The sequence below is a fragment of the Miniopterus natalensis genome, chromosome 5 (genome assembly GCF_054644295.1).
Source record: "Miniopterus natalensis isolate mMinNat1 chromosome 5, mMinNat1.hap1, whole genome shotgun sequence".
NCBI lineage: Eukaryota > Metazoa > Chordata > Mammalia > Chiroptera > Miniopteridae > Miniopterus > Miniopterus natalensis.
The window spans coordinates 72,480,514-72,507,871 of record NC_142085.1 but is presented as its reverse complement, the minus strand read 5'-3'; the positions used below and the strand labels follow the sequence as shown (position 1 = coordinate 72,507,871).

The following is a 27,358-nucleotide window of genomic DNA, read 5'->3' as shown; positions in this document are numbered from 1 at the left end:
ATGGAATTAATATTACTTTTTAAAAAATCAAGATAGGTAATCAATATAAAATTTTGTTCTTTGCCAAGCATCACAGAATATAAGATATTTAACAAAATTGTTACCTTTTCTTTGGAGTTCAAATGCTATATATACTTTAGCTATTTCTTGGGTTAGCCACTCATTGTTAACCAGCAGGAAACTGTTTATAAAACTATTAGATTTATTACTAGTGATTTCAACTTCAGTATCTTAAAATACTTTGTTCTATTTTTCTATTCTGAGTCTATATCTAAACAATTCTGTCTTCAAACTAATTTTTACCCAATACACCCCCAATCAGAGCTTTTTGATTTTCAAAAATAAAAAAGGGGAAATACTTATAATCTGTATGTATATATTCGCAGTTTTTATTTATAAAAACATTTACAGCACTTGTGAAAAGCCAGCGGAAGACATCAGACCCGCTCCTTTCCCACCAATTTCGTCAGGTTCTACTGGTCGTCCGTGAGTCTGCCAGGTGACGCTCCTGCAGTGGCCCTGAAACCAGACCTGGTCAGATTGTCTTCTCCTCTTTCCCGAGAAAGCATTTTGATGAGCTGCTTACTGGTCTACCTAGTTTTCAAGTCACTCGAATACTGAAAATATTACGACATCTGGTTATGTACCTTGGCCATATAATCATGTGTTTTCCCCTTTTCCATATTTCTTTTTTGAGAACACAGCAAAACAGGAGGTCATTCATTAAATACTGTTAATTAAAACTAAATGGAAAATCTCAAATTTTTAAAACAGTCTTCACAGAACCTGGAACTTTTTCATTGAATTTTATTCTCTATTTTATGAGGTTATCTATATCCTACTAGAACTTTAAATGAAGCAAATAAACACAAATGTTAAAAAAAAAGAGAGAACATAAGTCTGACAACCACAATTAAGTTTTTCACAAAGAAAATATAAAAGTTAGCCTTTGCCCCCTGCTTATGAGGGAGTGAGAGGCAGGGCAGGGAAAGGCATCGAGAAGATAAAAATTAAATAATATGTATTGTTCAGTGCAGTGCTTAAACCAAGTTTTCAAGATTTTATAACATGGTAAGGAAAATGTTCTAGAATATGGAGGTTAGATGTTGCAATTTTTCACAAAGGTTTCAAAACATTTTGGAAATTCAGGTTTTCAGGGAAGATTGTGCTGGAATACTGTCTCTACTGAGAAGCTAATTTGATTCTGGACTAGGTCTTATTTCTAGATAAAATCACTGTTGGTTATACTAAACTCCCAAACACATGTGGCAGCGCACAATGGCAGCTGATTCTGTATCACTACTCCAGGGCTCGAGGTGAGCCAGAGAGCCACTATTTCACAAATACATATTTATTATAACTTCAAGAGCAGCCATCCTATATACTCAATAGTCACTCTTTAGGTCCATTAAATAAGACACAGCAAGGGGAAAGACATATCTTGCAAAAAGGCTTTCAGGTTCAAGTTGAACTAGATTATAATGATACCATGGCACAGAGGCAGCTTGTGGACACTTTTTGTTAAAACAGCACAATATACCACCTTTTGATAAGACTCTCAGTATAGCCTTGAGTGCCAACCTAAGATTATTACTTTCCTACAACTAGAGGTGAGTCTTTCCAGAATACAAAGGTACATATGAGGTACAACCCATCACAGCTTCTTTCTCATATCCATCTTGTAAGTAAGAGGTTTCTCTTTTGAAAACTACAATTTTGTAACTTTTAAAAGATATTTAAACATTTTCTATCATATTAAATTAGCAACATAAAACATTACCCTTAATCTATAAAGTTCTATTCTGGTTCCCTGGAATTTATACACATTTTTATTTCTAATCTGAAAAAAAAATTCCTATTTGATATTTGGTAACAGAGCATTAAAAGATACTATATACATGTAGCATATATATATTTACAAAATACACTTCAAAAAGAAGCCAACACACTTTAGCAAAAGTCTAAGCTTGCATAGATTTAAAAAAAAGAATTATGAATACAATTTTTATTAAAATAGAAAATGGGGAATAAAAGTTATAGAATGGATATGAAGAGAGACCTTTTCCAAACTTTTATTTGTGCACATTCAATTGAAAAAGATAACTTTTACAGGTTCTTTGGTGCCCATATTCAGCATACAAAAATGTAAAAGACTATTCACAAATAAAACACATTAGCTCAAACTGGAAAAAAATAACAACAAAACAATTTAAGGTAGTGCACACTGTGACAGCTCTGCTTGTGGGGACATGAGAATTACTGCGAAAATAAATAGAATGTCCTTCTGTAAAAGCAGCAATGTCATGTCTTGTAAACTTCCTTTTTATATTACAGCAAAGTTTGAAATAAAATCCAAAGGTACTGGAGCTTACACTGTAGCCGTGAATGAATAAGAGAGTCTATTTCCTCAATTACTGTTGGTCCAGTTTCCTTTTGTTTAGAGTCCAATGTGCAGCAGGTTTTAAAAGGTGCTCAGTTAGGGATTCTAACCAATTAAGTGATGAATTATAAAATCTCTTTCCTGCTTTCAAACACAAATGGGTAAATCTGTTCCACAGCAGTAGCAACAGCCTTTACATTGGGCCCTGCAATAGATACAATGGAGGAAGGGCTGAGAAGAGGCAGAGAAAGCACTTGGAAGAGCTAATTTCTCACAATTAAAAATACCCAAGTAGTTTTGGGGTTATTGTTTTAAAAAAATTTACACACACAATTATACACATAGTCATAATAAAAACCAAGAGAATAAAATGTTTTTCTGGACAGTTAAAGGAAATCGGAAACAGATGATGTTACGCATCCTGCTTTAGGGCACCAGTGTGAAAAGAGTGTACATAAACACTGCACACAAGCTCTCTGGGAGAGAATAGAAAGTGCTAGAATATGCTTCTTAAAGGAAGAAATGACAAATGGGCCTGGAAACTATCATACCCCTGATCACTGCAGTCTGCCTTTCGGTCAGACGATTGAAGCTCGCAGGAGTATCGAGAAACCCAGCAGAGGAAAACAAAGCTGCTTCCAAAGTGTTGGGAAACCAGACGCTGTTATAGAGGCTACATGATCTAAAAATGCCCGCAGACTTGCTACTACTTGGCAGCAGCGTGTTTACTACTCATCTGGCCGCTTCACCCTCACAGCTCAGTCAACAGGGCGAAAAAAGGCCCGAGGGAATAAGGTGACGCTGCAGGCTAATTATATACCGCTGGGGACACCTTCTCAAAAATGTAACTTTTCATTTAAATAGCTCAAGAGAAACATAAAAGTGAACAGTAGAAAATATTTTCATAAAACTTACTCTGAATGAAAAGGGTTTCACTAACTACACTTACCTCCTCGAAGGACCCTAACAACATGCGCGTGCGCCACGTGTACCCGGAGGGTGTGACGGGCCCACTGCCTCCCCACTCGGCTCACCCCTCGCCCGAAGCGCACTGCCCCGGGGAGCCACTGAGTGCGTGCTCATGGGATTGTTACAACATTTCGTAAAATACTCCACATGTGAATATATAACGCATCCTAATTAACCAGGTCAGTTGTCTTCAGTGTGCTGCTGTGCTGTTTAATTCTCTACTCGCTCAATAAAAGGCAGTTTTACACATGCCTTGCTTTACTCTCTGTGCAGAGACGCGTGGCCAGGCTTTGGGAGCCCTCCAGAGTCTGCAGGCCCAAGGCCAGGCACAGGCGGCTGGAAGAGGGGCCCACGCAGCCTTTTCCTCACCGCTCCATCCTTAGACTCAGGCACAGCCCTGGCTGAGGGAGGTGTGGAAACCCATGGGAAGAGTCAAAACTAAAACTATTTGTTGAGCGTTGAAAGGTGTTAATAATTTTCCTTCTCCTTTAAGGGCTCAAGGCCACTGAAGAAATTTCCCTTCACAATGCGCCAAAAGCTGGATCTGATTCCCAAGTAACATCTGCAATGTATAACCACAGTGCCTTTAAAAGTCATCCTGCACGGCTAACGCTGCCCTTTGGCACCGAGACCTAGTGTCCTGAAACCACCCCTGCCAAATACCTGATTCAAAAGTTGTAAGCAGCACACATAATATGTAACAAATAGGTACCAATTATATTTATATAGTTTGCTTATGTAAAACCTTTATAAAGTTCATTAAATGGGATTCTCTTTAGTATTTCGAACGCAAGATACTGTAAATTAAAAACAGTATTATGAAAATATATACTAGAATATTCTTCATAGCTCTAAACTGGAAGCTATCCGAATGCCTGTGGACAGTGTATTCACACACTGGACAGTGCACAGCAATGAGAATGAGTGACCTACCACCACACGGAAGGCACAGTAAGGATGAACCTCACTAGGATGACAATGAGTGAAGACAGACACAAAATAATATACTGTAGTTTTAAAATAGTATATAAAAGCAGGTAAAACTAATCTACGGTGTTAAAAGTCAGAAGACTTGTTCCCCTTCAAGGGCAAAAGTGACTGCAGGGGACAAATTAGACATTGTTTCTATTTTGGTATGGGCACCTCTTATCTCATTTAATACATAACTGACAAGTCTGGTTTTAATGTCATAAAATACCTGTTACTGTGATACTTCCCGTTGAAAAAATCTGTAATGTGGCTCGTAGAGACTTTATCCGATAGCACACAGCAGGATGAAGTTCAGGTTCATAACTACACAAAAAAAGCCACAATGTAAGTATTTATAGCCTGACAAGTAATTTCAAATTTGGTAAGTTATTGTGAGTTTTCAAAGGCCTACCTGGCATGAGGTCTATTGTTCTTTGTGAACTCTGGCAAACGGATTTCAAATGGCATGTTACACACTGCTAAAACGTTAACAACCTTAAAATCTGTAAATATTACCTTCAGGAGAGAAATAAAACTCAATGAATTATATTGAAACAAAAAGAAAATCTTCTCATCAGAGAAATCCTTAAAAATTAAGTTTCAATCCTTAAAAATAAAAGCAAATAAGATAAAACAAATATCTTAAGCATGGACCCACTATTTTAAGTTATCAGTGACTCATTAAATGCTGTAATTAAAAAAACCCTCAAAAACTTCATTAAGAAAATAAAACCTGACATATTTGCATGATTGAAACAGTACATCTGCAGTCTTTTGAATCTCATGTTTATTTTAATTTTTGATACTTTAAATGAGATATTTAGTCTACTGGGATAGGAGAACAAACAGACAAAATCAAAGCACAGTACAATCCTCCTCTTCTCAAGAGTCAAATGGAAAAGTCACTTTGAAACTCAATAGGGGCGTGGCTCAGCAGTTGAACATCCACCTAGGATCCAGGAGAGCGGTTTGATTCCCAGTCAGGGCACATGCCCAGGTTGCAGGTTCGATCCCCCAGGCAAGGGGTGCAGGAGGCAGCCCATCAATTACTCTATCTCATCATTGATGTTTCTATCTCTCCCTCTTCCTTCCTCTGTCTCTCAAATCAATAAAAATATAAAAACATACCCACATGGACAAGCTTTGCTACTAAATTTTTACATGGAAGAACAGTATAAAAACCCTAGATAAAGGTCAATCCTGAAAGTATTTTCTGTAGTGATTTCTTTAGTCTACTAAATTCAAATTTTTAACTTTATAACAATAAATCCTTGAATATTTGCAGTCTGGATATTTTTTGAAAATGTTACCTGAAAACCTAGTTTCTGGAGACTGCGGGCTAAACGTCTGGCACCAAATTTAGCTTCTTCTTCACTATGGTTTTAAGGAAAGAAAAATATTATTATACAGGAAATCAATTTTACACAGGAAATCAATTTTATACTGAGGAACATGACAAACTGTACATATGATTTTGTTTCTAAGCCTACAAATGTTCCTTCCATGAGGGGAAAAATTAAAAAGTTAAAATTAAAAACCTAAGTAAAATTTACCTTGTTGCTCCAGTGCAAATAATTTTTCCTGAGGACCAAATTGTAGCTGTAATTCTAGGTTTTCTAAGTTTCATTAATACTTTCTGGGGAAAAAAAAAAAAGGGAAAAAATAGGGTTAATTCTCATATACAGGGTGGGGCAAAAGTAGGTTTACAGTTGTAAGTATGCAAAAACAGTTATTCTTGTATTATTATTATTTTTTATACAAACAACTGTAAACCTACTTTTGCCCCACTCTGTATGCTTCTGCTCTATGTGGCTATTTTAATGCTTAAATAGTACTCCAAGCTTATCCAAGATCGAAATAACTGTTCTCTAAATTACCCACCCATTCTGAAATCAAGTACAATACTGAACAAAAGAATGTATTAATCTAAAAGGACATTTAATTAAAAATACATGGGCTATATAAATCTCTTACTAATACTTGAAATCAATGAACTACCAAGTATGTAAACATTTCATCTCTCATTCCACTTTGGTCAGATAGCTGCAATTTATAATTTGCATGGATCCTCAAATATGGCAAATTTGTTCACATCTCAGGAGCTTTATATTCATCTGGAGTATTTTTCCTTCATATTTTCATTTCATTCAAGTTTCTCACCAGATGTGACGTCCACAGAGAGCCCTTCCCTATTTCACCTCCATCAAGAGGCCTTCCCTGACTACTCCACCATCCCCTCATCACTCTGTAAATTCTAACCCTGCTTTACTCTGCTTCATGGCATCCATCACTACTTTATCTTGTTTTAGGTTAAAATGCCTATTTCACATGCAAATTTTGAATGCAGGAGAAAAGTGTGAGCTAAAGATGTAATTTTACATTTCTTAGATATGAAAGGCATTTAAAGCTATGGGTTTGAATAAAATTACCTACAGAGTGAGTATAAATAGGTCAAGAACTAAGGTCCAAGATAATATGTGAATTTAAATTTTCATTGCAACTTTTCATTTATGGAAATATTTATCATATGCCCATTACATGTAAGAGATAAATGTTTATTGGATAACATAACACATAAACGAATCAGACATTTCTCCTTAAAACTTTTGTTACAGTCTGAGGTCTTCCTTTTCTGTCATATGCCATATTATCAAACTAGAAAGCTATTAAATCTGGGAACACAAAATTTAACTAAGATCCAAAATAAAATCTGAGCTAAAACACATTATAAAATTTCAAACACAAGTGGCTGCGAAACACCAGACTGAGTTTATTCTATATTTGTCTTTCAGCACCAGCTTGTCCATCAACTCAGCCTTTTCAGTTAACCTTCCTAGGAAAGATGACATCCCTGCCATATGGTATGTTAAAAGTTTCAAAGTAGCATTAGGCAATTTCCTCTCTAAACTTTTTAGCAGACATAGTCATTTCTTTTTTCAAATGAACAAGGCATTATTGATGAACTTGAAAATCTTTAATTGTGGGTCACTGAAAATTTTAATTGAATTACTCTTTACTTAGTTTCTGGTACTAAGAACTAATAATTTACATAGGTATACTGGCATCTAATTTTTAGAGCTTAAATAAAGCTTTCATATATATTCTTAATTTTCATTAAAAAATATGTAAGATATATATCTCATCATTTTTTGGTTTATAAAAGCCGAATGAACACCCACTATCATTTATAATGTTAATCTCAAAACACTATGGTTAAAAGCAAGTTATTAGCTTTTATTTTCAGTATTATAGGTTTAACAAAAGCTACAATTTAGAATGTACAGGTTAGGATATGAACCATATTTTCAGCAACTTGTTACTAAAGAATACCAACTCTCTTCGCTAATTAAAGACTTCTATGACAACATACTACAAAATTATCTATTTACCTACCTACCTACATTAGGGTACTGCTCACTTAAATAAATATACATAAAAGTATAAAAGTCCCCTTCTTCAGTCAAAAGAAATTGAGAGACCAGTATAAAATGTCTAGTAGCCAGTGAGTTCTTTGGTAAGACGTGGAGATAAGTATCTCCAAAAGCTGCTAATTCATGAGAGGAGAGGCCACTTCTATAGGCCTCACTGTTGTATCCAGTACAACTAGCACATGGTAAGGTGTTCAGAAACCATCTGTGGAATGAGTACATTTTAGTACATCATTTCTCACTATACAATTAGGCTATGGAGCATATATACCAAAATTCAGATACTTACTCCAACATCACGCTTATAAATTACATTTGCTCCCTCCAAAGCAATCTTCCTTAAGTTCAAATGGCATCTTGTTCTAAAAACACAGACTACATTTGTAATTAGAATGTCCAATGCAACATCACTGTCTGCATCCATTGGGGTAGTTTAAAAACTTAGCTTCCCACCACGAAGATCACATCCTGAGAAATGAAAAAAAATAAAGTAATTAAACTTCAATGTTTCTGAATTGTCACAAATAATCTTGAAAACTAAAATGCAAAAAATAAATCTATATTAATTTTTAAATGTTACTCAAATCATGTCCCTTCTTTTCCCCACTAAAAATGCCACTTTTAAAAGAATAACTTGTCATATAAAATCTTTCATAAGTAACTTTTAATTTAATAAGTAACTTTTACATGCCAGGAGGCTGCCAGACTTATCTCCTGCTACTTTCCTATACAACCACTATGTTCCAGGTGTATCACAGTTATGGCAATTCTCCAAACACACCAAGTTCAAAGGTTGGACTTTGTGGTTCCAATGCCTAGTCATTAATGCTACTATAACCCATCTCACACTTGGGCTATAAAAAGGATGATCTATTTTTCCTTTATTTCGAGTAATTGACTTAATTAAGTTTAAAGAAGAAGAAATATTATTTATAACATTTATAAACCAGTTTCTCTCATTTACCAGTCATTCATTCATCATTCACTTACTGAACACCTAGTATACACTGAGGATATTGGAGGAAAAAAAGAGTAAGGCCAAGTCTTTTGACTTCGTGTGTGTGTGTGTGTGTGTGTGTGTGTGTAGGGAGGAGCTCTAACAAATAGCATAACACCATTTTTATTGAGATCACAATCTTCCAAAATATATATCTTTTCAAAACTACTGATAGGAACATTTCCAAAATCAAACAAAACGAGCCCTAGTTTGTACTAACCATAAGACCCATATTCCGGCTAAAAAAAATTTCTTGGGTTTCCACATCTTAAAAAATAAGTAATAATTCAGCTTACCCAACTTACAAAGAGAAAGTCAGAAAACAGCAACACATTCAAATTATTATGTGACGAAACAATGAAGATGCCAAGAGTCCAAGTAAAGAATATTCAACTTTGTTTTTCTGCCTTCTGGTATACTAGAACACAATGACAAGGCAGACCAAGACTTCTAGCTCCTCCACAGGATCCGACTGCATCCAATTCTGTGTATCAATTGCACCTCACGTTTATGCTCCCTTCAATCTGCTTATTTTCTTGTTTTTCTGTTCTATGTGTATGTTTATGCAGCCTCAAGTGATTTTTATATATAAGGTGTGGGGCAGGGGTGGCAGTGGCCCGCCTTAACAGATACACAGGTAGATTAATAAGTGAAGGACAGAGTCCGTTATCAGTACTGATCTTAAGCAGCAGGCTCAATGTCTGACCAACCACTTACTAGTTATGAGAACTTGGGCAAGTTATACGGTCTCTCTATGCCTCGGCTTTCTCATCTGTGACATGTAATAATAGATGATGCCTACGAAATAGTGCTGTGGGGATTATATAAAATGTGTGAAAAGTACTTAGCACATGTACCTGGGAATAATAACACAAAAACGACAGTGATTATGGACAAAATGAGTTCAAGTTAACAGGCAGAACAGATTTCTTAGCATCACTTCCCATGATTATATTATAACTGTGAGAAAGAGGCTCCTAGTTACACACCCCAACATCCATTCCACCCTTCCTTCACAAGGAACAGAACCCAGATGTCTAGCTGCAAACATTGTGGCAGAAATAAAATACTACATCTTTCAGGTACAGCCAAAAAGCCACAATGCTCTGTCTGGTCAATAAAATGTAGAGTGAAATGGTTTTGTGTCTTTTGGAAAGTCTGCTTAGAGGAACTGATCTAAGCCAGCAAAACCACCCTTTGCCTTTCTGCCCTTCTTCATTCTTGCTGCTTGGAGCCTGAGTGTGAGAGCTGGGCCTCAAGGAATCATTTGGGATGGTGAGACCATGAGGTAAGGATGGTAGAGAAGTTAGACAGAAGTCTGAGTCTTTGGTACCGTGAAAACTCCTTATTATCCTGGTACTAATTCCAGATTTCATGAATACAAGAGAAAAACCCATTTCTATATTAAGGCCCTTGTGTTGGGTTTCTGCTGTGTGCAGCCAAATCTAATCCTAACTGACACACATCTCATGAGAATAAGCTACAAGAGACACGACTTAAGGAGAAATTACATAGAAAGAAGCTATGTCAAACTTACTGCTTCACACAGACTTTTACATCAAACAGGCTGAAACAAATTTACTCAGGTCTTCTCTGAGCAGTAAACTAGTGAACTGAGGAGAAAATTCACGGATAATACGCAGGGTAAAAGTCAAGACAGAAGGAGTGAAGCAAATCTTTGTGAATGTAAAGCAGCCTTGAAATTCAACAGAGATGATTATTTTTGTACTTCAGCAACTTAAAGTCTAAAGGTGAGGTCACAGACATAGTTCATCGTAAGTATGTACTTATATACTTATACAGCCAATATGTTAGAAATTATTCTATTCAGAGATTTGGCATCTGAGTGAGTTAACTTTTCTTCTCTTGTTTTGTAGTCTAGACTTTTCTCTTTTAAAACAACAAATATATATTAGATTTACTATAAGAAAAATAAAGTTAATTCCATTTTGATTTAAATATAATTATCAGTTATTTGTCGAAGGTCTAATACTAAGACATGGTTTAACCAGCTGTTTTGTCCTGTTTCTGGAGTAAATACCTAGTATGAGTTCAAATATATCCTTCTAATAAAAAGCAAAGTTCAAAATTGCAGCTGTTCTAACTTCAGGGAATGTCGTATTTCTATCTTTCATTAAAATGCATTATAGAAGTTGAAGCAACTTTTCCCTTGACCCATGATTTTACAGACCAGAACACACTGTGTTATTTAGGTCCTCTGCCTTTCTAGTGGTATTTAAAAACATTCCTTCAGCAACCTGTAACCTTAAAACATCACCTGGAAAACACTGCCACCTCCTGGCTTTAAAGACAAATTGCACCCAAGACTATTAACATTTTAAATTCCACAGCAGAAAAGATATTTAAACTGAAAGGCCACAATAAACACTGTCATAAAAACAAAGCAAAAACTACTCTAAAATCAAACTAAAAGCCAAAAAAGAAAACCTTAAATAAACCTTAGTTTACAGAAAAGTAGATTCTAGCTACTTAAAGTGTATTCAAGTTGCATATGAAGATACTGAGGGAGGGGCCTAAAATTGCCATCCATGATTTAAGAAATGGCAGAAGGGGAAGACTAGATATAGGCTTATTTGCAAACACAACATGAACCCACATGGTCTACTAGGGATCATTCTTTACTAAAAGTAAGACATGCCATTTAAACCAATTCTTCTTTATAAAGCTCCCAAAGTAGATTAGGAAATAGATATTTTGTGTGGTGATTCCATACAAAATACCTGCTTTTCCATACAAAATACCATACAAGTCTCCCAACACATGCTTGTGACCAAGATGGAAAAAAATGAAACATTTTGCACTTGAGAAAGGTGTTCTTTTACACATGTTTAATAGTACAGCATATATCTTACTTTTCTGGAAATTAATAATAATATCACTGTACCTCCCAGGGTGCTTCTAAGAATTCGATTTAATTATCTATGTCAAGTAGATAGCACACAACATGTTTATTAAATGGCAGCTATTACTGTTTGGTAGATTCACGTAGTTGAATATTGTAACCAAATAGTATTTAATGAATTAGTACAAAGCTTGAGAACAGTCACATTAACAGATAGAGAAAACTGAGATCTTAATAGGTCAGGAAGGAGTCAGCAAACTATAGCCAAAGAGCCAGTGCTTGTTCTATAAAAAAGGTTTTATTGAAATAACCATGCTCATGTGTTTATGTAATGACTATGGCACCGCTGAACAGTTCTGACAAAGACCAAATGACCCACAAGTCTAAAATAGTTACTCTCTGGTCTTTTAAAAAAGTTTGCTGACTCCTGGGCTAGTCCAAATGAGGCAACATACCAAGAAAATAAAATTTAACATTGATAAATGTAAAGCTCACATTTTTATTAAAATGACCAAAACATCTGTATATCATGATCCTTCAATGGATCCTACTTTGAAGAGAACAGATGGTAAGAGATATGGATCCTGAGTGATAAATGATGTTTGGGAATTACTGTAAATTTTGTTGGGTGAAAGAGTGGTTATGTAGATAAATATGCTTATTTTTTTAGAGATGTGTACTGAAATATTCAAGGGGGAATGTTATGTCTGTAATTTATGTTAAAATACAGGCATTTTTCACTATCAGACCTCAGCAACAAATAGATTTGGATAAAGTTTCAGATGACTCCCTTGGTATCTAGAATCTTGCCCACAGGAATCAAACAAATTTAGATAACCTATTCAGAATTGATGTGGCTAGTAGGTACAACTGTATTTTAAGAAAAAATGCAATATTACTGCTTCATCTCTTAACAATTGTTAAATTGAGGTGACAGATAATACATGAGTGTTTGTTACACTGCTCTCCCTACATTTCTGTCTGAAAATTTCCGTAATTTTACAAAGCTGCTTAAGAAAAAGACTTTTCTTCCCAATAGGTCACACTAAGACAACATGGAGTTTTAATTATATTACTTTAAAGAAAACCAAAAAAAACAACAAACCCTAGGTTAGACAGTGTCCAGGCAAAGGGAAGTAACAGTCTCTTTGCTATTGAAACATGTAGAATATCCTGACCTTATCATTAAAGAGGGTACTGATATCCAGAGGAAAGTAGGTGATATGAGATATAAAAATAGTTGTGTGAGGAAAGTCTCAGGACATTTAGCACAAGAAAGGGAAGATGGCAGTTGTTCTCAAATACCTGAATAAAAAGGAAACTTTATTTTATGAGATCACACAGAAGTAAATCTCATGAAGCCACACCAAAAAACAAATACTTGCACAGCATAGGACTCCACAGAAGATAAGTGTCAAAAAAGAAACAAGTGGAGAGGTAGGGCTAGATAATTAACCAACAGTTAGGCAGGTTACAGAACGAGTCTTCTGTAAGGTGGGAGATGACTGACACTAGATGGTTTCTAAAATCCCATCTAATTCTAAAATTTCAGATTCTAACATCTTAGATGAAGACACACTATAGACACATTTAGGAATTATATATAAATTTCTATTTTAATTCTAGAGCTATTATGTTAGTTTAGTTAAATTAATATCAAAATTCTGAACTTCCCACTTCCCTCAACAGCATAGACAGTGAATGAAACTATAAAACCTTTAACTTGTTTGGCAGGGTGACATTCTAACATGAGGACATATTTTCAGGCATGGCCCAAGAGCTTATACTTCAGGAACCAGTCTTTGGGGTTGGCATTGTATTATATTCTAATCACATGAAAAAAATGTTATTAATAGTATGCATGGTCACAAAAACCCTTGTGTTTCCCAAGAAAAGGATTATATATTATACCAACATATAATATAAAACACTTAACAAATGCTTAAATAAAAGCAAAAGTACTTGATATACAAAGTCATCATTCCACTAAGTTGAACAGAAAGTTGGACTATGTTCATGACATGTCTCCAACTACTGTCCCTCTGACTCACTCTAAGTACCAATTCTGAAGACCAGTGAAGCAGGTGCCATTCACGGGAATAACTGGCATCAAAACAAAGTGTTACAATTTTTAAAAAACCTGTATTAAGAGAACTACACAAATTTTTAATGGGCATTAATTAATAACAGTAACTCTGAGGGTTGCCAGCAACTATCTATTTTAAAAAATAGTGAAGAGGAGTGTATTTTATGCTTCAGTCTATAAAAATATCTGTAATGGTACCTAAAAGGTGGTGAAAAAATGATGCTGATTTTCTGAATGGGTGCTGAAGGAAAGAGAAGTCTCATTCATTGAAAGAGAATGAAGTGTTGGACAATTTAAGAACACATAACCTCATACCCATCCCGTACTAATGATGTTTAAACAGCAGCCTACTTAAGAATTTCACTATTTCAGAATGTACTACAGTGTATCTCCAATGGAAGAAAACTTGGATGTTTAAGATGTGGACCCTAATGTAAGCTATGAACTGTTACTACCCTTACTTGTAAAATGCAAACACCACCATTTACTCACCACATAATTGTTTTGAGAGATTAATGAGCACCTCACAAATTATGCTCTATTAATGTCATATTAGTAAGTGCTAACATAAATATTGATTTTAACTGTCTAATTACAGATAATAAGAAAAAAAGTACATATTTACTGAATACAACCTGAAATTCGGGGATTCAAACTGAAAGACAAGAATTTTAGCACATTGATTCCATATGTAAAAGCAAAATTTTGGACAGATTTAGTATTTCAAATTAATGTCTTAATGTATGGCTTTTAAAGAAGATAGCACGCCATTTTCTGATTACATAAGAAATACTCACAGAAAAAAAGTCACCCATAATCTCACCACAGTGATAATTACTAAGTTTTTTCTATGCTTACATAGAAACATGTTTTGAAGCTGCTAAATTCATATATTTATCTATGCATATTCAACAAGATTGGGGTCATGTGTATATGCTGTCATATCTAGTCAACAAAGAATTTTGTAAAATTCTTTGACAACTGGAGATATAAAAAAAAGGCAATATTGAATTGACTGATTTTCCTTGAGTGCTAAAGAGGGTGAATTTTCCAAATATTATTTAACTAGTATTTATTGTGTTAATGGTCTCATATCCTTTGTTCATTTTCCTTCTGAGATTTCTTACTGATTTATAAAGTAAAGGCTCTTACATGTAAAGAATATTAGTGTTTTGCCTGCTTATGCTATTCTTTCGGCTAAAAATTATCTATCCCTACTTGTACACCTGGCTAACTCCTAGTTGTTCTATAGCTCGGCATCACCTTCATCCAATCAATTCTTTCACAATTAATTGGAAATCTAAGCATTCGTCCCATGCTAGGGGGTGGGGAGCCAGCAGTAAACAAGACCTGGTAAAAGGAACAGCAGATGTTCTCAGCTCTGAGGTGAGTTAAAAGTATAAACTGTTCAGACCTAAAGGAGGGCCAGCATGGCTAGAGTGGGAAGAGTGAATGGGAAATTGGCATATCAGGCTGGAGATGCACGAAGGGTCAAATCATACCTTCTAGGCCATGTTAAAGCTTTTCATATTTATCCCAAGTGCACGGTGAGCTAAAAGAAAAGCAAAAGATGATGTGATGTATTTGTTTTTAAAAAATATATCAGTTCCACTTCTCTAACAGGAGAATGGAATAGGAGATAATAATGGGCAGAAAACTCAGTCAGGTCTATAGTGGGGCAGTCCTGGGGAGAGATGACAGTAGTGGGGTGATGACAGGTGAAGGACGATGGAAAGAAGCAGAGACATTTTCAGGAGACAGACTGAACAGAGCTTTGTGACTGATATAAGGAAGAGGGAGATGGAGGATGACTCCAGGTCTGTAGCCTAAGATACTATTTACAGAAATAGAAACACTGGAGGGAGAGGGGGTTTGCAGGGGAGATGGAAAGAGGAGGGTTAAGGATTCTGTTTTAGACATGATGTAGTGAAGGAACTTGTGAGACATTCAAGAGGAGAGACAGAATAATCAGTAAGGAGTCCACTGCTTAGGACAAGTCTAGGTCTAGACTGGAGGTGAAAATTTGGAAACCTTGGTATAGAAGGTAATTAAAACCATGATGGGTAAAATAAGAAATCAAAGGGACTAAGACATCTGATCCCCAAGACTGAAACAGACTACCCCTACTCTGAGTCCCATTACCGTGTCACTATGCATACCACTATTACTGTATTTTCCTACAATCTAGTAAATTTTTCTATTTATATATGTCTCCTTGGTAGACAACAAGCTTCTCAGATGTACAATCAAATCTTACTTATTTCTGTACTCTAGCCTTGGCATAGTTCCCAAGGCACTAAACACATTCAATAATGTGTCTGTAAGAGCTTAACTGTTGGTCTGAGATTATTAAGAAGCAGTATCTACACACACACACGTGCACACAAGTTTAAGAGCTCAGGCTCTGGGGCAGATTACTTGGGTTAAATCCAGACTCTACCATTTACCAGTCATGTGACCTTGGGTATATTACTCAATGCCTCTGTGCTTCAATGTTCTCACCAGTAAAATAAGGCAGATAACACTATCACAGTGTTGTGGAAATTGAAATTTCATGCAAAGCATGTAGCACAGTACTTGCGCATGGTAATAAGCATTCAAATTTAACTGTTCTCACTGTTACTATTATTATTCTCCTTCCTTCATTCTTCCATGGTTAGAGAAATGTTCAAAAATAAAAAGGATTTCCAGTTATTCATTGGGTCCTCAAGCTTTGGAACACAAAAGCAGATCATGTTCTTTCCAGTCTAAAAGTAAAAAACACAATTTTGATGTATCTGATAAATAAAATTAGTTATTAAAAAAAAATAACTAAATTTAACAGTAAATTTAAAAAAATCCCCAGTAACAACAAAGTCATTTCAAACAAAAATAAATAGTTATTGGTGTGGATTATTAAATTGCAACAAAACTGTTTATCATGTTCTTTTCATTTAAAGTATAAATTTTTTATGTTCACTTCAAGTGTTAGGCATCAGTTTTCCCCACAGGTCTTATACGTGTCCCTATTTTCCCATATCATGGGTGATCATTTAGAAAACTAAAAAGTTTATCTTTTTCTAGAGAATCTTGATATTTGTCCCAAGTTACTGATAAGTAATACAATTCTTGAGGCCAATTTAGCCATTACGCTGATGCTAATAAAACAGCCTAATTTTGTAAAGATTATTTTTTTGCAAGTATAAATATTAATTCACTAGGTAGCTAACAAACCGAATAAACCCTCTCTCAGCTTCTGGTTGGTGTCAGGATTGGCATGTGTAAAGTTCAAACTTCTCTGTATTCTGATTTTTATTTCGAGTGTGAATGCAGGGTTCAAACTGGAACTGCTGACAGCTCATCAAGAATTTAATCAAGAGAAAGCACTGCAAGGTGAAAACACAACAGGTGAAACTTCCTATTTTGAGTTTCCTTTCAACTGCTTTTATAGGTTTACTAGTCACATAAAATGTCTGGGCTAATATAGACAAACTGTTAAAGGTCTATGTCATACGTAACTGCCATGTTAACAAAAGGAAGATAAGATTATGAAATTAGCTTCTTGGAAAATAGAGTTCAAACTGTTCTAGTTAAAATAGTTTTTACTATTTAGTAAAAAACGTAACATAAATAAAAGCAAACTGGCTTACAGAACACTCTTTCCACATATAAGCCACAAAATTTTTTACATTGGAAACTAAGTTCTATGAGAGAGACTAAAAAGACACTGATTTAAAACTAGCACAATAGTAAACTGGGTAATTAAATAACAACATATAAGTAAAAGAAAGGATTCTTACATAGAACACACAACAAGAGTGAGTGTTCTGATTGAACACTGAATCTTAACAAGAAGATGAAACAAACAAAAAACTATGAAAAGGCTCAACCCTCAAAGACATTGATTGATTAAGCTTTGTAGGGCCCTGATTTTTAAAACATTTCCAAGTTGTTTCTAATGGGCACCTGGTTAAGAACCACTGGGCTGAAACACCACACCGCATTAGGTCTTCCTTTCAGTAAATAGGCCCTTAAATGGGACTATATATATAGCCTCATATCAGGGCTGGTTATCACAGAGAACATCAAGGTTTCTGTACGCTGTTTACCCGGCATTGTTGCCTTAACTCAGACTCATGCACTAAATCATCAGGATCTGCCTCTGCATGGTATAAAATGTTATCAATGAATGGCTCACTGCCAAATCCAATGTCACAGTTGAAACTCCTTCCTACTGGACCTCTCCAGGGCATAAAGCACTGGGAACCCCTGATTCTCAAAATTCTCCCTCTGGTACCACCTTGGCTTCTAAGGTACCTTTCTTCCTACGTTCTCCTCCCACCTCAAATACTTTTCTGTCTGCTCCGTAAGTCAGAAGTTCTTAATTAAATTCCATGACAGATGCCCTGCTGGGCATGGCTCAGTGGTTGAGCATCGACCTAGCATCCAGGAGATCGAGGTTCAATTCTCAGTCAGGGCACACGACTGGGTTGTGGAACTCAATCCCAAATCGGGGGCGTACAGGAGGCAGCCGGTCAATGACTCATCATTGATGTTTCTCTCTCTGTCCCTTTCCTTCCGCTCTCTGAAATCAATAAAGGTAGGAAGGTAGGAAGGGAGGAAGGGAGGAAGGGAGGAAGGGAGGAAGGGAGGAAGGAAGGAAGGGAAATTCCATGACAGGCATGAAAAGCTCAACAATAGGTCCCAGAGGTGAGAAACCCCTTGAAGTTATACATGTGCACACAAATTTTAATGTATACCCGAGGAGGCCACTGTTTTCTTCATGTTCTCAAATGAGTTTAAGATTCCCGAAGTTTAAGATCCCTGCCTTAAATCCTTTTCTTCGTTGAGCTTTCAGGCTTCAACTGCTATACAAGAGTTTATGGCTCCTACCATCAATCCTGACCTATCAGAGATCTGAACCCATCTTCCTGTCTATTAAGGCATATTCATTAGATTAAACCAATACATCCAAAAGTAATTAACCCCCCCAGAAATACTTGCTGTTTCCTGATTCTTAATTTTACTTACTGGAGCCACCATCCAGCATTCACACACTTGAATCAGAAACTTCAGGATCATCCCTCATCTCTTTTTTTCTCCTATACCCAGTTAACTTTTGATCTAGCTTCTTTTCTGCATCTAAAGCATCAGTGTTTATTTTAGGCTTTCACATGTCATTATGGCTACAGCCTTCTAATGGAACTCTCTGCTTTCGATCTCCACAATCTGGTCCATCCACCAAATGGCGACCAGAGAATTATCTTCCTGACTGTGCCACACCCGGCTTAAAAAAACATCTCTTGGCTCTCTTACATGGACAAAATAGACTTTAACTTGCTTTGTTTGGAATGCAGTAAGCTTCATGTTTCCAATATACTTTTTGTAACTTTTTCTACTTCCAATACACTTTAACAGGCTCAATTTGCAGTAACAGACCCTTTCCTGATTTTATATCTGCCTAGGATGCCCTTCCCCACTCCTTCAATTAATAAATTGTTACTCATAATTGCATTCATTTAGTATGCAACTAATGTGAACCCAGCACTGTGGCTAGACACTGGGAATTTAGCTCAGAACAAAATAGTCAGGTAAATCAGTTGTAGTTCAGCAGAAAAAACGGGCAACAAATACAGAAGCAATTAAAATAGAGAATGTGATCTGGTATAAAGGAAATATGATGACACAAGAGAAACTTTAGGAGAAATGATCCAGGAAGGCCTCTTTACTTCCTCAAAAATGAGAAATTCTTCTTAACATTAGATCTCGAAGGATAAGGAGCCAGCATATGAAAGGCTGAAAGAAAAGATCCTGAGCAGAGGGCACAGTAATGCAAAGGTACTGTTGTATTATAACTGCCTAACAGACTGCAGACCATGCTCCTTGAAGAGAACTGTTTAATCTAAATGTATGTCTTTAAAATTTGGGTTAATAAATGGCACTTGGTCATCAACTCAATAAATAGTTATGAATTGAATGAATACTTGAAAGAATTGTGGGGGTAGGGAAACAGTGGGAAGAGCAGACATTTTCACTATAATAATAAGAATCTCAATAGCCCCAAACCGCTCAAGTTCTCCAACAGCACCCTATTATTTCCTTATTTCACTTTCTGGTATGTTCCACTTAGTGCTCCTGCACCTAACATGTTAATACTGGTTTTAGTTCAAAACCCCAAATCCTGAAGGGCAACTGTGTTCCAGGAACTTTTACAAATATAAAAATAATAACACACTTCTGACATAAAGAAAGAATTATTTTAATTAAAACACATATATAGGCCCTCAACACTTTTGATATTTATATTTCCTTTTCCCTCCCCTAAGAGTTTTGCTCTTTCATTTCACCAAGGGTCCTAACTCATCCATATGCTAAATTCATTCCATGATAGTTGCTTATAGAATGGCTACCCTGTCAGTTACCTTCAGCACAGCAACCATCCAATTAAACAGGCTGATAAAACGGTGATTCCTCTCTTTACAAAGTGAGGGTGAGGCTACAAGACAAGATAAATTAAGGATATAAATTAAGCCCAGCCCCGCATGGCTCAGCGGTTGAGCATTGACCTAGGATCCAGGAGATCGCGGTTCGATTCCCAGTCAGGGCACATGCATGGCTCGATTTGGTCCAGGGTGTGCAGGAGGCAGCCAATCAACGACAACTCTCTCACCATTGATGTTTCTATCTCTCTCTTCCCTCCTCTCTCTGAAATCAATAAAAATATATTTTTAAAAAAAGAATATAAATTAAGACATTTGAAACTCTTCCAACTTAATGGGCCCAAAAGCCTAGAAAGAGTAAATGAAAAGGCACATATTCTTAATGTATACAAATTAACAATTGTCCAATAATTTACACTATGCATTGAAGCAGAATTTTCAAGACTGCTGGCCAGCTAAAGGTTGTTATATTGATCTAAAGATTTACAATAGCAATATGCTGCTGAGAAAATGGTAAAAGTATTAATATAGCTTTTTATCAGTTGTGAACTATCAAGACATCTCTTACCTCAGGTCCCGCCCCCGAAAAAGAACAGAGAAATAAGTAAGGAATCTAGTGTACCTTTGAGATTAGCATACAAAGTTTGTGTTGAGGAAGGTCTAATGAATTGTGTCTGTGTTTTCAACATGGTTGTGCCTCCTACAACTACCCTGCCGGCCACCAGTAGAGATGCTGGGATGTGGTCAACCCAGGAGCAATTATGGGATGCTCATTACAACTTCACTAGATTGCACATGCATACAAGTAACTGGAGATACCCAAGAAGCTCACGATAGCCATAAGCAGATAAGAGAAAAAGACTCTGTGGCTCAAGAAAAGTATCTAGTAAACTAAAAAGAGTGAGTTGGTTCTTGTTCCACAAGTTTCAGGTTCACGACAAATCTTAGCTGAGGTTCTAACAACAATAGGTTCTATAAATGTTCACCACAGTGGAAAACCAAATACCCACCTTCATATTTGCACTTTTAGGTTACACATTGGTTTTATTAGCTTCATATCTGAAGGACAGTAACATCTGTCCCTGAAATAGTGTGGCGGAAAGAACACACTAGGGAAACATTAGCAATGTGTTAAACAGATCTTTATCTGAAAACAGGCAGGCTTTATTATGGACAATAGTATTGGCACCTTGGAGACCTGTTTTTCTAAAAAACCCCTAATACAGTGTGTGATTATGTGTGAGTGTGAGACAGTGTGTGCGCATGCGTGTGTGAAATAGCCATAATCATTTCCTTGCTTATCTCAGTATTTTTTGATCCAAAATCCATGATGGCTACGGGAATAATATTAACAATATTATATCAATACTAAATCTATTCTGGTCAACGCAGCTATTACTTAAATAAAATCAACAGTATCAACTCAACTTTACTCTCTTTAAACAGAAAAACAAAACCCACAACTCTAAATACAAGCATATTTGCCAATCTTCTTTCAGGAGAGATATAAATACAAACTAAAACAAATAAACAAAAATAGCACAATGTGGAAGGAGGAATTATAAAACTTTACCCCTGTACATTTAAAGCAAAATATACTTTTAATAATATATTTTATATAAACCTCTATAATACATATTTTATAAAAATATTATTTCCCTAAAAAAAACAAGACCTGAATAGGAGCCAAAATAGAGAAAACAGTTTGCAATTCATTATATTTTAGCATAAATACTTTCTAGTCAGCAGTTTCAACTGTACATACTAAAACTAAACTATATTTGGACTTAACTTTAAAGTTAGACATTTCAGTAGCAGCGTAAAAAAGCTATAATCAAGTTATTCCCAACTAGGGAGCTCAGTATTTGGTGTTAGTCTTACCATAAACAAGTAATTTGCAATTTCATGCGGTCATTCTTGAGCCACTTGAATTATTGGAGCAGAGTAGAAGTTGCAGTTACTGCTAAAGTTACAAGATAGCTACTATCTAGAACATTTATAGTGGCACAGAAAACTCAAGTTAAATGGCTTGACAATGATACCAACAAGTTTCAAGTTTACCATCATTTAAGGTTATACAAGTAAAAAACAGTGTCTTCTAAAGAAAGACTAATTCTGCTAAATGAAACCACTGGAGTCTATTGCTTTTATTCAGAAGTACCATACAGCTAAACAAGCAGTCAAGTCCACAGGGAAATAGCATTTCAATAGATTCAGCACTGTGCCAGACAAGGCTTTGTTGGCCTTCCTTTTCCAAGAAACAGAGATGTCTCTTTTTACTTAGTCCATCTGCCATAAGTGATAACCAGATGCCTGTGTGACAATTCAAAATTAAAACAAAAGTGCTTCCCCCCTTCCAAAGCCTAAGAGCAGAGATGATTCGAATAGTCAGTGATCACAAAGAATTTCAATGCTTTAATAGAAAGCCTCCAAATGAAAGAAATAAAGCATTCAAGTGGTCTAATGGTTCACCTTTAATGTACCAAGTACCACTGCTACTAGCACCAGCGAATACTTTTTGATCTAACTAAGCTGACATTGTTCTAAGTGCTTTATACTTAGTAACTGGCTCAATGACATTAATAAGCAGCATAGCCACCATGCTGAACACAGGCAGGCTGTATTTAGAGTACCAAGAAAGCGTAACTAATTTCGATCAAAACTGTTCTGTCTCAGTGAAAATACTTGTAATTTATCAGGAGGAGGTAGGTTAATAACATTTAATTAATAAAACAAAATTTTACTTCTTTTTAAAAGTTGTGAGTTAAAAAACAAAAGCATTCCATGGACCAATGTCTGCAGACAGATGTTTATGGTGCTAAACACAAAGTACTAAAGCCATCCACACATGTCCTGAGAAAACTGTCATTAACACACAATGTGAATTTCAGTATTCTTTCGCCAGGCAAACTTTTGTGCTGCATGTTTTGGGTGAAATTTTAAAGTTTCATTACTGACTCCCACATGAAGGCTGATTTGAACTGTCCCAGAATTCATCTTAGTGTTTTGTGTTTTTTATGGGATCCCCAGAAGCATGCTTTCAGTATAAAACTAGACATTTGAAACAAATTCTGTATTTCATCACCCATTAGTCAAAAGATGAAACCAGATGTATATAATTTCTGACATGATCTGATTCCTTTTGACTAATGACATACTTCTGGAATCTTGCTTTTTCACAACTACACACACACACACACCATCTCTCTTCTAAATAAAAGTTTGTTTCTATGAGGCCCTTTTGAAATTTTCCAAACTGGGAGTCATGTGACAAGAGCAAATACTGCATTTACTCGAGGCAGCAAACCATTATTTATTATTATTATTATTATTATTTTTATTTTTATTTTTATTATTTTTTAAGAGAGGAAGGGGGAGAGAGAAAGAGAGAAACATCGACTGACTGCCTCACCCACCTGCCCTGACCAGGGATCGAACCCACAACCTGGGTATACAGCCTGAACAGGAATTGAATCTGCCACCTTTCGGTGTGGGGGGAGGGCCATCCAACAAACTGAGCCATATTGGCCAGGGCAATAAACCATTATTTTTACTGTTGAATTGCTTTAAAAAAAAAAAAAAAGAAAAGGAAAAGCCCTAATCATGTTGAAGAAGTGTCTGCTGCTTATAACTAGCAGCCAGTATAAAAAGTTGAAATTTAGGGATCAAGAATTAGACTAGATGCCTACTAATTAGATTAGATGCCTAAAGGTTGCCCTCATCCACTAGATTAGCTCCCTTAAGTAAAATAAACTTACATCTTTCTATTAACATTAATCTTCAAAATACACACACAAGCGACATGAAAAAACAATATGATGGCAACTCATAGTCCTGAATCTCAAGAAACTTCTAATTTAGCAGGCATGATGAAATCGACACACCAGTAACTATAGCTCTAAGCAGTATGTAATAAAGAATTTAAAATTCAAATTTGGTATCCATGCATGTCATTTCTCTGCTATCTACAAGTGTACAAAAGGCTCCAGAAGAAACACTGTTCATCCAGCTTTGCATACCTGATGTGGCATCAGGCATATAAAAGGTGCAACAAATATAGGTGTAAGTTGCAGGAAATTTTTACTTATTAATTAAAAAATCACAATACAGCTAAATTTTCAAAACACTACATGTTTTAGCTCAAAGACAGTGTGGGAACATTCTACTATAAATTCTTCTAAAATCAATTTAAACTTTCTTTTATCATAGCAATAATAATTTCATCACATGGTCTATAATGCAACAGAAGGAAATGAACCACCAGGTTATTACTGGCCTACTTCACCTAAAACAGCACTGATACCACCCACTCAACTATATTATACAATATTTGCTGATTTTTAAATAATGTGCCACATCCATAAGAAATAACACTCTCCAAAAACATCCAGCTGTGTGTTTTATATGTATCCATTCTATTTTGTAACAAATTCTATATATGTATAAATCCACAAAAATTTTCCACATGAAGAAACATTTGTGGGAATCACTTCAATTGTCCGCCTCCTGCCCAAATCTGACAAAATGTAATTTCAGTCTAATATTCAGATGCAAAATGATCAGGAAAGACTGATGTTAATAAAAGTTTTTTTAGACTAAGAATTGTGAAAATCTGAGGTTGAATTAAAAACCCATAGCAGGCTCTACAATAGTCTTTAATCTTTAAAAAAGTGACTATGTCTACAATTACAGTATTACTTCTGAACTTCTAAAACACCTTTTATTCTAAAAGTTTAAATATTGTTAAATACCTTACTTCAATACAATCTTTTGATTCTCAGCATAAGGCTCTTACCTGCTGTATTGCACAAACCACAGTTACTTAGAAAGAATACAGAATGTATTGCACAAACAACAGTTACTCAGAAAGAATACAGAATGTATGACATGACCACTCCCAATTCTCCAAATAAAGGGGAGGGATACAGAAGGAAAACCCAACAGACAAAGTGACATTAATGAAAAGGATGTATAGGCCAAGGATGTATGATGAAAACTCCCCAAGAAATGGAAATAATAAGAATAGAATAAAAAAATTTTTTTGATTAGGATACAATGAAGTACAGAGAAGAAATAACACCAAATGTTGAGAGTGTTGCAGCAGAGAGCAGGGAAAGCAGAAATTGGATTGTTAATAAAGGTGGAAAGTAGGGCCTGACTCCTCACTTAAATATGGAAGGAACAGAAACAGCAAAAACGGTCTAGGTGAACCAAGTATGGTGGCAGCCGCGAGACCGAGGATTGAATCTGCTATGTCTCATATGCACTATGAAAATCCTGGGGCTCGCCATCCAACAGCCTCAAATGTGTTCATCTCCCAGCATATCCTTCACAGAAGAACAACTATATGAAAAGATTATGCAACAATCCTTCATTCACTAACCTAAAGATGACAATATCGGATTTTTCTCCTTAAGGGTCTTAAAATGCAATTTTAAGTTTCCCAGTGTTTTATACGTCCCATCTTTGTTAAAGGAAACTGTCCACCTCTTTGCACATGAAACTCCTTTAACAAGAGGCACTGAGCCTCTATTCCATGAAAAAGCCCAATTTTAAAACTCAGTATTCCAGCATCAAATTCAAGAACGCACACCAGGTCGCCACAGTTTCTGAGGCTGATTTTGAGGGCAGAGTACAGAAAGAGATGCCTGGGAATGAGGATGACACCTTTTTGTTTAAGAGACGCCAGGTTTAGGGGAAAAAAAAAAGGTGGGGGACAAATAGAAGCTGTGCTTCACATAATTGCTTCTGTGGCTTTCAGTCTTCATCCTTAATCTTCAAGTTTATGTAAAGAGCTTTGTTTTCAATGAACACAAAATCAGTATTATTGTAGTATGTACAGGGTGTCCCCCCAAATGTATATACATTTTAACAGCTGATAGGTCAAATTTGAAAATAAAATGTATTTCAATAAGCACTGCCTTTATAATTATCAAAAGTGTGTGTATACATTTTTCTGGACACCCTGTAAATGTGGTCTTTTCAGTATGCCACAGGAAAACCTCACGACAGAACAGTCGTGGCAAGTATTAAACCTTTAAGTAGTTAGTGATGTAAGGCTTAAGGCAGCAGCATAAACCCGTAAGTATTTAACTGGACATATGAAACTGAGTAATTCTTTAAACAAGATAGTGTTAAAAGCCTCTTCTCAATTTGAATGAACTGCCATTTTCTTAAACTTTCAGAGAGACTGCGGATTATAGCTGAACCTTCTCCTTATATTTCTTTTTAAATTCCCCCAGGGAATCTGCCATTGTTTCTCCACACAAAAATCACGCCAGGCTTGTTTCCTTTTCTCTTCTTGCGCCAATTTTAAGGCACTGTTCTTAACTCTAAACACACAAGCCCACGCTGGTTAACTGCCAGTGTCGCTCTGGAACTGCAGGTGACAGATGCAGCCCGAGAGCTCGCAGATGTGGACTGGCTGCAGCCTGAGCCTGATTGCAAGGAACGCACTGACACGGCCCGCAGATGCACATCTCCGCAGAAGAAGAGTTTTAAAAACCGTCATCACCGATTACATTTACTTTTAGGATTCTTACGGGCTAATATTAAGCTCTTATCTCGACCCTTGTCCCTGCTCAGCCCTACCCACAATTCATTCCATCGGCCTCAGTTTCCAGATCCTTCTTCACGTTTTCGGTTAATAAACATCGTAACATAAAGCGGGGCTCTCGACGGGGTGATATATGAAAACAGAGGCCGCTCAAGTTTTCCGGGAAACAACGGACCCTCAGCATCTCCGCGCGCTCCCTCTTCCCGAGCGAGGGCTCCGCAGAGATGGAGACTCTCCCTTCTCCCGTCTCTCCCAGGGGTGGCTCACACGAAAAGCCAAACACCTCTTTAGGATCCTGCACCCCGCTGGGTAACGCTCGCAGGCAGCGACGCCCCACCCCCACCTCGTCACCCCGAACGAGATCCCCCCAAATGCCACCGGGTCCTGAGAGCTGGACCCTCCCTCGGCTCCCGGACGGATTTCCCGCACCTGAGCTGATCTCCGCCAGCGACCCGCCCCCGCGCCCCACCCGCAGCATCGCTCCGTTTCCTCACACGCCCGCCCCGCGCCCGGACGCCCGGCACCCGGCTCTCCGGCCGCCCGGCCGCCCGCGCTCCCCGCGCCCAGGGTCGCCTACGGGGGTTACCGTGGGAAGAGGGGGCGGCGGCAGAGGACGCGGCGGCAACGCTGCTGCCGGTTGCGTCGGACGCGAAGGATAAGCTGGAGGACGAGGATGATGATGAGGCGGGCG

At 36.7% G+C, this 27,358-nt stretch overlaps 1 protein-coding gene across 2 annotated transcripts; it reads right to left on the bottom strand.

The window, feature by feature from the left end:
• Positions 1 to 356: 356 nt before the first annotated feature.
• Positions 357 to 27,358, bottom strand: TBPL1 (TATA-box binding protein like 1). Of its 2 annotated transcripts, XM_087817633.1 has the most exons (7): positions 27,254 to 27,358; positions 8,036 to 8,214; positions 5,872 to 5,954; positions 5,629 to 5,692; positions 4,731 to 4,834; positions 4,548 to 4,642; positions 357 to 2,585 (listed from the first exon to the last, which is right to left on the bottom strand). In XM_087817633.1, exons 2-7 carry the CDS (start codon positions 8,168 to 8,170, stop codon positions 2,506 to 2,508), a joined length of 561 nt encoding a protein of 186 aa, XP_087673759.1. In that variant the 5' UTR covers positions 8,171 to 8,214; positions 27,254 to 27,358; the 3' UTR covers positions 357 to 2,505. The 2 variants fall into 2 exon arrangements, with proteins under 2 accessions (XP_087673759.1, XP_016060432.1); XM_016204946.2 differs by lacking the exon at positions 27,254 to 27,358 and having other exon boundaries at positions 8,036 to 8,308.

Bases quoted from the DNA above. Each gene is read 5' to 3' on its own strand.
- TBPL1 (XM_087817633.1), bottom strand. From the start codon at position 8,170: ATGGATGCAGACAGTGATGTTGCATTGGACATTCTAATTACAAATGTA. The intron at 5,693-5,871 runs GTAAATTTTACT...TTAAAACCATAG, and splicing joins ATTTGCACTGGAGCAACAAG to TGAAGAAGAAGCTAAATTTG. The intron at 4,835-5,628 runs GTAACATTTTCA...TCTCTCCTGAAG, and splicing joins TCCAGAAACTAGGTTTTCAG to GTAATATTTACAGATTTTAA.